Source organism: Melopsittacus undulatus, chromosome 12 (assembly GCF_012275295.1).
Source record: "Melopsittacus undulatus isolate bMelUnd1 chromosome 12, bMelUnd1.mat.Z, whole genome shotgun sequence".
NCBI classification, from domain to species: Eukaryota; Metazoa; Chordata; class Aves; order Psittaciformes; family Psittaculidae; genus Melopsittacus; species Melopsittacus undulatus.
The window spans coordinates 21,064,829-21,076,220 of record NC_047538.1 but is presented as its reverse complement, the minus strand read 5'-3'; the positions used below and the strand labels follow the sequence as shown (position 1 = coordinate 21,076,220).

General features: G+C 44.6%; 1 protein-coding gene across 3 annotated transcripts; it reads right to left on the bottom strand.

The window, feature by feature from the left end:
- Nucleotides 1-1,533: 1,533 nt before the first annotated feature.
- KMT5A (lysine methyltransferase 5A) lies at nt 1,534-11,392 on the bottom strand. 3 transcript variants are annotated; one of them, XM_034068514.1, is made up of 8 exons: nt 11,243-11,392; nt 10,874-10,968; nt 8,666-8,822; nt 6,937-7,156; nt 6,080-6,164; nt 5,675-5,734; nt 4,825-5,015; nt 1,534-3,759 (listed from the first exon to the last, which is right to left on the bottom strand). In XM_034068514.1, the coding sequence occupies exons 1-8, from the start codon at nt 11,283-11,285 to the stop codon at nt 3,549-3,551; spliced, it is 1,062 nt and encodes a 353-aa protein (XP_033924405.1). In that variant the 5' UTR covers nt 11,286-11,392; the 3' UTR covers nt 1,534-3,548. The 3 variants fall into 3 exon arrangements, with proteins under 3 accessions (XP_033924405.1, XP_005145182.2, XP_033924404.1); XM_005145125.3 differs by lacking the exon at nt 11,243-11,392 and having other exon boundaries at nt 6,937-7,153; nt 10,874-11,104; XM_034068513.1 differs by lacking the exon at nt 11,243-11,392 and having other exon boundaries at nt 10,874-11,103.

Here is an 11,392-nt window from a genome sequence, read left to right as displayed (position 1 = left end):
GAGGTCCCTTCCAACCCAAACCATTCTACCACTTACTTTTCCTGTCCACTTACCAAAATGCCCAGCTGATCCTGCAGGAGGAAGATAAGGTTAAGAGACACACACCATTCACAGAGGAGCACTGGGAAAGAACCCATTTGGGCTGCAGCCTCCACTGCTCTTATGCAGAAAGTTAACTTACACTAGGAGAACCACTTGAAGAAAACCCCAGTACTGCTTATTGTTGTGTGTCTTCACATCAGACAGGCAACACACAGGCAGCAAACACACCTGTCACACCTCACCTCACCAAAAGGGGATGAACTTGGGCTGCACTAAACAACAAAACCCCTGCCCAGGCAGGAGTGGCTTTTTGGGGTCAAGATGGAAGACATCAGCAGAGAGCATATGAAGGGAATAAATGCTGCTGCATCATGCTCAGCCCACAGGAAGCACTGATGCCTTCTCAGAGGTGCAGACATGCTCAAACTGGAACACATGCACCAAACACTCTATTTCTGACAGCTAAAGGGCCCCTGTGGTACACAGCTGTATTCTTCATAAGCTCTGTTCTTTCAATCAACTGTCACAAGCAGTGTATTAGCCCCAGTAATGAGATTTATCCCTAGTGAAGCATATGGGACAAACAGAGGAGTAGTAAAAGAAATGTGAAAGATACCAATTAGATTCTACATTTAGAAGAGTAGAATTTCCAGAGCAGACAAGTCTGAACAGACATAAAAGGGGCAGTGACAGGTATCAAACCATGATCTGACTCCCTTCAGAAGAAAGGCTCTGAAATCTTTTGATTCCCTCTTATACAAGAGCAGCATGAAAAAATATAGGGCATTTCATTGTGCATCTGCTCAGATGTACAGTGTGCACGTGGCTTAGCAGAACTGTGGACTCCTTTAAAAAGCAATTTGTTAGCAACTGTACATTAGCAAAGCAACATCACAAATGTCTGACCTGAGCAAGCTGGTTTAGCTGGGGCACACAACTGAATTCATTTTGCCATCTTCAGAATACTCATAAGCCTTGGCTGTGTCCCTGGGATGTATCTTCTAGAGCATGGAAGCAGGTAAGGAAGTTACTGTATATCCTTAGCACAGGCTTTGTGTTCAGAGAACAAAGAGACCCAGTCATGCATTAGCAACAGCTAGGATACACCCCCAAGCTGAAAAGAGATGTTTACCTACGCTCTGAGCTCTATCCTCTTCTGGGGTTTATACAGGGATGCACTTTCCCATCTCCTTTAAAAGGGGAGGGTGAATTATGTCCCCAAACACACCAATCACTCCATGAAGTCTTGATGAAACAACTTCAGGTAATAAACTGCACAAATTACACAGAGCTGTGCAAAAGTAACAGCCTTCTACAGAGGCACAGAACACTCTGCTGTAGCCTTAGGCCACTCTGCAGTTAGGGGAAGGAGACAATAATGAAAACTGAAATGATTCATTCCACAGTTTACCATTTGTGTTCTATAAAAATGTGGGAGTATTTGATTTATATGTGATCTCTATTCATTTCTAAAAAAGTAAAGGATACATATGCAGTGCAACATCAGCTTTATTACCATCTTCCAATGCAGTGCTACTTGATTACCAGTTAAGCATTTCAGAGAAGATAATTTTCCTATCAGGGAGAGAACTTCCCCCTTTCTTGTTTACAAAAGTCATGTGGAAGAACAGAGGTTTTAAGCTATTCAACCTGATAGAGAACAGGCAAATGCTTAAATAAAATAAAGAGAAAACACACATTTCATTCCAATTTTGACTATAGGGAAGTGCTCTAGTACAGGAGGATCCTGTACAGACTGTTGTAGTCCCTGCTACAGAGACTGAGACCAGGGAAGAGTCAGTGCCAACTCAAATGAGTCTGCCAAGGAAGCTTATCTGTAACTCATGTAAGGTAACAGGTCTCCAGTTAATTCCTCAGAAACGGTGAACACACACAGGCCAGCCCTGACCTTGTATTAAGTAGTAAATAATATAAAGCATTTAATGGCTAATGTTTTTCACAGCTTTCTTTAAAAAAGCTAATGATCTGCAATGGAGACAGGTACTATAGCAGCCACTTCAATAATAAATATATTCTTTATTTTACAGAGACATTGTCTTCAAGTTTTTAATTTAAAAAATACATCACTAAGCCACCTCTCTTGCTGCTGGAGCATACAACCAGGATGTTGTTGCTATCTGACCTATCACATAGGCAAGCATCTAAGATTGTCCTAGAGGGCATTAGCTGGAACAGCAGCAGCCTTCAAGACGTGAGGAACAGAAGACATGAACAGAGCCACAGATCCCTTGCTGACCCCTTCCAGCAGCAAGCGTGGCTGATGGCTCACAGCCATTTTCATCTACACACATGCCAAGCTTGCCTTGGCAAAAATTCCAACAGGTAAGAATTAATCTTTAACATAAAGGACCTGCATTGTATTGCCTGCCTATATCACAGATTTGGTTCTCCAAGAGTAATGTTACAAACACCTGCAAGATGCTGAGCACTCAACTCCCATTTAAGACAGTGGGACCATGCTGACAGACCTACAGGACCAGGCAATAAGGAATCTACTTTCTTCATTGCATCAACTCCATCATTACAGTTTGAAGCTGCATACGAAGATGACTCCTATTTTGGAAGCGCTATGCTCTACTTCAAGCATTCACAGTAAATAAATAGCTTCTGATGTGGCTAATTAGCATAGGAAGGCAATAAAAAAGTGTTTGGAGAGAGCTTTTCCATCTTAAAAATCCTCTGGAAGACACCTCCAAGAACCAGCCATCAGCTATAAAAAGGTACCTTCTTCAATTGTAGAAAACAAGTCATGTCAAACATTGATTCTCACTGTGAAGACAGAACTTCACACTTCTATTCAGTATCAACCCAGCCTATCAAAATCCATCCTCCTTTGGCTTGGAGTTATTTCTCTAAAGAAAGCAGCCAATTTGACCATGGATTTCCCCTCAGCACCAGTGCATTTAAAGTTCACTGCCAACATGAGATACTGGAAGAACTGGGTCCCTATCACAACTTATTTGAGAACAATAGTAGCATCCATCTCAGAGAAGCCTGTCAGCACCAGGCTGTAAGAAGCTGTCTGACAAGCAGTGTAGCCACTGCATGTTTGAGTCAGAGTACAGAAGTACATCTGCTGTCCTAAAGCTATTGCCAAATTCATCACCCCACAAAGTGGAGCATGAGATTTCATTGCAAAAGCAGAAGCACAACCCAAGTGGTTAAGTTTCTGTGGAAGTCTTTGCATGCTCAAGTGGCACCGGTCACTATGCAGAAGTATTCAAAATTTAGGAAGGGTTTCCTTTTATGATATAAAAAGGTTTGGCAATCTAAGATCAATTATTCAAGCCTGCCTGGAAAACTGTAATAGGCATTTAAATACTGCAAAGCAAAAGGGTAGCCTTTTAGGAGCTTAGAACACCATAAGCAGTCCACTAAGAAAGCTGAGGGAAGTGAGGGGAGAAAAGAGCCACCCACTGACTCCTTGTAGAGCCAGTGGACCCATTCAGTCCAAACAGAAAAAAACCCCAAACTAAGATGAAGAATTAGTGTTTCAGCCATGGATGAGCTTCTATGGAAGCTTTGCTTCTGTCTCCGTAGTCGTACAACAGTTCTTCACCTGCTTTAATGTCTCTGGAAGCTATGAGTATGAGATGAGGCACGCCGTCAATGTCATGAAGCTTTGTTTGACAATTGCCACATTTGCTGTGATTAATCAGTCTTCCCAAGCGATTAGTTTCTTTTGTAGCATCAACACTGAAAGAACAAGAACAGAATGCAGGATTGCTGCATATCACACAGTCATGATGTGGCCAAAACCCAAAGTGCAGATCAGATAAAAAATGAGGAATCCACACAAGGCTTGAAACAATGAAGGAAAACCAGAATGTATTTATGTGATTAAACAGACTGCACATAATATGGCATGTAGGTAAGCTCCCAGAAGTGTTTAAGTTAGCACAAAACCCTGAAAATGGAAAACTATGCACTGTGTCTTTGAGCTGCTCGTTTCCAAGTGGCTCTCTACTGTTCACAAGGAACAGCAGAATCCAGATGTAGAGTACCACCAGAAACACCTGAAACACCCTCTCCTTAGGAAAGCTGTGTCCAAGCTGAGTCATATCCGCCGAGTAAACCAGCAAGAGTCTCTACTCACATAGAAGGCTGTGAATGTTTAAATACTAGATGCCCAGCTTCCAGGGATTGGATACTAAATCTTTAGTGCCCTTCATTGCAGCTGTCATTATAGACTACAAATCAGACACCTAGAACATGGGGTACTGCCAAATAATTAATACACACTTAGTGACCCACACTCCAGTAGCATCAGCCCAAGAAGAAAGAACAGTCTGAGCAGTTGCTTTGAGAGGAATCTGGGGCAAATGAAACAGCAAGAGCAACACAGCACACACATGGGATGGGTATCAGGCACTAGAGAGAGCAGAAGACTCCGTCACAAACAGCTCAAGAAGACCTTTCTCTTCCAGACAGTTTGTCCATGCTGCTTTTCAAACAAGCTCCTTGCAGCTCTGGAAAAGTAGTTAATTTTACAGAGAAAAAATCATGGCAGATCTGGAAGTCTCATCCAAGCAGACACAGCTCTCCCTATAGCTTGTGCTGTACTTCAGAGAATAGGCCTCTGAGTCACCTACCATTCCTTTTAGCCCAGAGGTACAGGATGCTCTTGGACCATAAAACAGCACTCAAAGACTTCCTAATCCATGGTTCCTGTCAATTTCTTTTGCATGAAACCAAGAAGACTTCACAGCATTCAAAGCCTCCAATCACTCAACTATCACACTTAAGGAAAGAGAAGCTTACCAGTACGTTTTGCTGAGGTACTGAAAATAGTACATATAGCAGCCAGTGGATGGGTCTTGAGCATACACCGCTTCTCGCTTTTTAGCATCTGTGATCTCTATGAGATCCCCATGATATTCAACTACAAATTCTCCTCGATTAAATTCTTTAGTAGCAATTACTCCTCTCCCTTTGCCATCGATGTAATCAATCTGTCAAGTTGAAAAGAAAATCAGCTGGGAAATTAGAGCCTATTTACATGATTGCAAATAGGCTGTTTACTGGGGAGTGAGGGATTTGTCAGTCAAAATTGCTACCACAGGGTATTGCAGACAAAGCCATAGAAGCACAATGCACAGCACTGGGGAAGAAATTTGGGAATACAGGAAGAAAAATAGGAAATACAGGAAGGTATGTGCATTTGGGGGACACTGAGTTAGCAAGTGTTTTGATACAAAGTCTTCTAATCAAAGAACTAAGTTACTTCACTATTCCTGCCCTTGCCATTATCCCAAGAGCCATAATGAAGACCCACAGTGCTGGCTGTCAATGCACCAAGAGAATTTGTTATCATTTGTTACCAACTGGTTACCAATTGATGCCTTATCAAATCCATTTCTAGAAACAAACCCAAGAAATGAGATACCAAGGGCAGCAAGTGCATTTTCAGTCAAGATTATAAAGCCCTCCCAATATATTTATGGCTGAGGCTGCACATCTTCTTCAGAGTCAAATATCACCCATCCAGAAAGGAAGACATTGTGCTTCAGTTTTGCTGCACTTTCATCTCACTACCAAGGAACTGCAGCAGCTCCAAGACAGTTCTGCTATTTTCTGCTTAAACAGATTAACAGCAACATACTGTAGTTACCTTCATTCCTTCTTCCTTCCCACTTGTAATTAGCTCATCTATTTTCCTCCTCTCCTCCGTCTGCAGAAGAAACAAGAACAAACAAACCCATAGTATAGTTCATAGCTTTTGTAGTTCATTCTAGAGCTGAAAAGACAATACCTGCTAGTTTTTCCAAACCATCCCATATATTTAGCAAAACTGAACTGTAAAGACACAGATTTCTGCCCCCATAATACACAAGCAGCTAGATTCTGTCCCAGAAGAACTGGATCAGCATTTCCACATTTTCTGTTCTCTACAATGCTTTCACCACAATGCTGTTCGTAGGCCAGTGGATACCATTTACAGACAGTTACATCCTTTCTCAAACATTCCATTAATCAGTAATACTATAAGTAATGTTATTTCAACAAGAAACACTACCTCCAATTCAGATTTGCTCTTCCTGGAGCTTCTTCTAACTGGGTAATAATCTGTTACTTTCCGATTTTGTGCTCTTCCTTGTGTTCTAAGGGATGAGAGAAATAGAAAACACATATTTCAGGCTATTTGTGAAGTTACACCTCTAGGACAGAGGTAGCTGTCAGTAATTCTTATTTTCAGCTTGGTATGTTGAAAGGTGATCAGTGTTTATCACAAGATAAGAAACTTCAAGTGAAAATCTACATCCTCTTCTCTTCCCCGCATTATTTTGTTACTCTAGTCCTAAGTCTTTAATAACAAGAATGAAATGCTGCTGGGAACTACCCAATGGTCATGCTACAATCTGAAGCCCCTGTGCCATGCTTTGCCAGAAGGCACACTAAAATTTAGGCCATGAAAACTGCTTGGAAAGGAGCTCATTAATGTTAGGTCACATCACCCTGGTATCAGGAGAAAGCATTAACTCAGCCAGGAGTCCCTAAACTGTTCTGTTTCTGTTCACAGAGAAGTAGGTCTTAATAGGTCATTCATTTCCTTTTCTATAGGTGCCCAGCAAGTATTTCACTGGAGATAAGATAGACCAGCCCTGCCTTCAAGAAAACCAGAAGTCCTCTGCAAGGTAGAGAAAAACTTTGTGTGCTATTTCTTTATCTCAAACATGTTATTCTTGAGAAAACAAAGTCACCTTGAAGATTTCTTCCCACCAACACAATCATTTGCTTTACTTACAGAAGGGCAACAAGAGTAACATTAATTATGGGTCCAACTGTACTTCCTGGAGGAAAAACAAAGATCAAAGCTTCCTGGTGCAAAAGGACACACAAAGAAATGCATTTACATCTCCAGAAGTCACTTACTTTCTCCTTGGTCCACGTTTTGCTTTAACCATCTTTTTCTGAGCTGGCTTTCCATTGGCCTCATCAGCACAGTCTGACGGCAGAGGCGTTTTTGGCATTTCTACAGTTCCTTGGTTTTGATCAGAGGAGGGCACTGAAGTATCGCACCCAACTTCTTTGTCCTTCTGGCCTTCAGGTTTTATAGCACCTTCAATTATATTGCCACTCTTCTTTCTTTCTGCTGATAGGAAAATAAAGCAAGGCTCTGAAATTGGGATCAACTAAACCAGAGTGCTTTAAAGGCATTCCAGTGGTTTCTAGTCCTAGTTTCTAGTTCCATCAAACAGGAGAGAAAGGAAGGGAATGATACAACCTCTTTCTGCTAGAACACAGACAAGCTGTTACTCAACTCCTAACTAGTGACTGTTACAGCACACATAGTACAGAGGGAGGAGGGGTGAGGAGAGAAAAGGTGAAACAGAACCCAGGTGCTTTGTCATGTTAGGTTTGTAACTAGGTTTTTCAAACTCGAACATGCAGCATCTCCAGTGCAGTGCTTGAGACAACTGCAGTTTGTCACCCAGTGTCTCTGGCATACTAAATGATAAGTTGCCACAAGCTAAACAACATCCTGCAGTGGAGGAGAGGAAGCCTTTCTGGATCCTACACTGTAGTGATCAACAGATGCAGATAGTGGTACCAAGTGGCCTATGCCACTCAGACAAAATACAAGGTCTACCCCCCACACAACCAACTCTTGCTTGGTTGCATGCATCCTACCTTCTTATGACCAAATCCTCCTTCTCACTTAACTGATTTAGAGGTAGGTGAGCCTGGTTTAAAGCTAAGTAAAGTTTTTGTGTAAGGCAAATCCCCGGGTTTAACAGACGCATCTGCTGAGACAGATGCTTCCATCTCCCTGGAGATTAACACACAGCTGTGACGTCACAGCAGTGGGACAAGCTGTGTAAAGCCATCTTCACTTTCTTGTCAAAACTGGGGACCTAAATTTGGAGCTAAAGGCCTCAAGTTTCCAGAAAATCTCTCACTCCCTGTGTGGAGGGGGACTTAAAATACCTGCTTGCATCAAAATGCTTTGATAGATTACCAAGGTTCTTTAATGCACCTTCAAACACAAGCCAACTTTTTTCTTAGCTCCTCCATAGTTACAGAACATATCCCTTCTAGTCACTACAATGAGGCATCTCTAAAGCCTGACACTCAGCATCCACACTGTGTGCTCCTCATTCTTACTGCATTTCATTCTAAAAATGTGAGCATTTTCTTTTGTAAGTGCCTCTACTTCATACCTGATGTGACTTTAAACTACCTTTATAAGAATTAGTATAAAGTAAATGATTGAATCAATTGGTTTTAGGTAACAAAACAGACCAAAAAAATAGATGAGCTGCTAAACACTGACCTGGAGCAGCAGAGTAGTGATAGAACTAGAGATTAGCGCATATTGACAATGCAATCATTGGCTTTTTACAGCCAGAAACAATACAAACACAGCCAGACAAAAGACAGGAGGAAAATTGCCTGATAAACCCCCAACCTAAGTTCTAAGAAGGATAAGGACAAATTCATCTTTGTAGAGTCCCAGTTTGCTGACAGACATGTAGTACTGGGAAAGCAACTGGGTCAGTGGAGCTGCGTGGCCTTCTGGACTGCACATTTAAGTTATCCAGTCGGAGGGGGTGGAGGGAGTATATTTAACAGGGTGAGCAATCCAAAAGATCAATCTTACCATTTCCTTTCCTGCAGGTTCTGTTCGGTGTTTTGCCCTGACATTTCACCTCGTGATACATGACAGAGTTCTCTTCTTGAAGCGGGGGGCGAGCACCAGCAGTTTTGGAAGGATTCAGGTAGCTGTAGATTTTGGATTGACCAATAAACACATTCTCCTAAAAGAGACCCACACAAAAATCAATACATAAATCAATACATCACAGAGATGTTGGGAACTTTGAGCTGGTACCCACAACACACTGCAGAGAGCTGCGGTGTTGGTGTGTATTACACTGCTTTAATGCATCATCCTTGCTGCTGTTGCCATTTCTACTAAGTGAAAACATAACAGTGTTAAACACTCAGAGCACTGTACAAATGCAAAGTCCCAGTCCAAGAGGACTTTCACATGAGATGTGACAGGATGGGGTAGTTGTAACTAACTCCAGTCTCCACCCTGTGTTTCACAGTATGAACTCTGGTGCTAAAAAACAACCCCAACCCAGAGCTCCTCAGGAAGGCAGCCTAAAGAGTGCAAGCCAAAAACAATATACACATAACGCAGCAAAAATCACCCAAGCCTAGAACAGACCTCTCATAGCCAGGGAGCTATGAGCTTACCAAAAGGCTCTCAAGAGGTGTCAGATGTTACAGCAGTTAATTATATGCTCTACTAGCACTGCAGAAAATGGGAAGCAGTTTTGCAGTGTACCTTGAGTGGCATCTCCCAGTGAGGGCTGGGACATCAACAGTGCTTTCAGCCTGTTGTATTGCACAAAATGAAGTATAGAAGTTGTTCACAGCAAAACAGACTTTACCAAATCATGCTTACATCCAGTCAGGAGAGTGGTAAAACCCCCTGGCATAGTCAAGCACCTCAGAGAGCGGGGTTTGGGCACTGGCTCAGGCTCCAGGAGCACCAAGAGAGAGGGGTATCGAGTTTAGCAAAGTATATAGGAGTCATGTCACCTTTGCTCTTAGAGTCCCCTGCCACTTGGAAGAATCTGGCTGTGCAAGCATAGGGAGGTGACAGGGATTTCAACCATTAAACCTCAGCCTCTGCACAAGCAGATGCAACTTGGCCAGAATGAGTTTCTCTTGCCCATATTTTGATTCAACTAAAAGCAATTTTCGGACACTGCAAGCCAGTTAAAACAAAAACACACATTCATGTCTTTAAAAAAGCACACAAAGATTCCTATGAGTTAAAAAACAGCTCCAATATAGCTGACTAAACAAGTGCTCCAGTATAGTCACATAAACACTAAAAAGAGTAAACAAAGCACACCACAGAATACATGGGATCATTTTAATAATTAACATAATCATGCGTAACAAACTTAATGGGTACACAATTCACATGCAAAATAAGACCAGTTAGAGGCTCAAATCTTGGTCCACAAATGAACTTGACTAAAGGTTACAGTCGCAGTAGAACAGCCTGGATAAAGGCAAATTAGGTCACTCCCTGACCCCCAATACTCCTGAACGGCCTATGAAAGACAAGAGATACCAAAAACAAATAGGGCTTTGAAGGATGACACATTATGAAAACTCCATTTTAACAACTGCAAGCAGCAAACCCTGTGCTGCCAAATTGTCAAGATTTAGAAAGGAGTTTAAATAAGGGCATTTCCCAAGAAATGCCAGAAGCACGAAGTGCAGCAGCCCACCTGCCAGCGCAGCATTCTGGCCTTGCCAAGACCATGAACAGGAAACGAACAAGTATTTTCTCAGCCTGGCTCTCTCCCGTGTTCCCAGCTCCCTGCCTGCTGCGCTCCTGGCGCTGAGATGCGGCTGCCACGTCTTTGTCTGTGCCAGGCTAGAGACCCTCGAGCAGAGACTTTCTCAGCGCAACAGAGCGCATAGGGACTGCTGAGAAGCTCTGGCACCAGATGCCATGGCCACAGTTACTTCCATAGAAGATTAAATCACAAGTGACGACCAACCTCCGGCCAGCCGCCCGTAATAGAGGACAGGGGGGATGTCACAGCCGAACTATCAAGCCCTGGGCCTGGCTGCTCGTAGCTACAAGGGAGGACGGGCAAAGGCGGAAAGAGCCCGATTCCATTGCGGGTTAAGCGAGTTCTGAACGATGCGAGGAGCCCCGGAGCCTGTGCCCCGAACCGCACTGTGCCGGGGCGCCCAGCACGCCCCGCGGAGGGAAGCGGAGGGCGCAGCCGACCCCAGACTGCCGTTCACCCCGCTCCGCCAGCCCCATGCTTACCCCACCGGCCCGGGGGCGGCCGGAGCCCTTCCTCTCAGTGCTCTCGGGTCTCGCCTCCTCCGCTCCGCCCGCCCGGGCCTTGGGCATGTTCCTCCCTAGGAGCAATGGGGGAAGATGGGCGCCTAAGCCACGTCCGGCGTGGCCGCCCGCGGTCATCGCCCGTCCGCTGCGGCCTGCGCCATGTTTAAAGGGCTGGATGCAGCAGGGCGAGCCGCGGCGGCCCAGCCCCTTCCCGGCGAGCTGCGCACACTGCGCGGGGGAGGAGTCCCGCCGGCCCCGGCGCCCCGCACCGCCCGGGAGGAGCCTCCGCGCCGCGGGGACTCCGCGCTCCGCCCGGCCCCAGCCCTGGCGGCCACAGCCCCTCCGCACCCTGGTTCCGTTCCGTTCCGCTCCTCCGCGCTCCTTTCGCCATGGCTGCGGTGCGGCCCCGGGCCCTGCTGCCGCCCGGGGCTCTGCTGCCCCGCCGGTCCCCGAGGAGCTGCCCCGCCGAAGCCAACCGCTCCGCAGGGAGACGCCGCT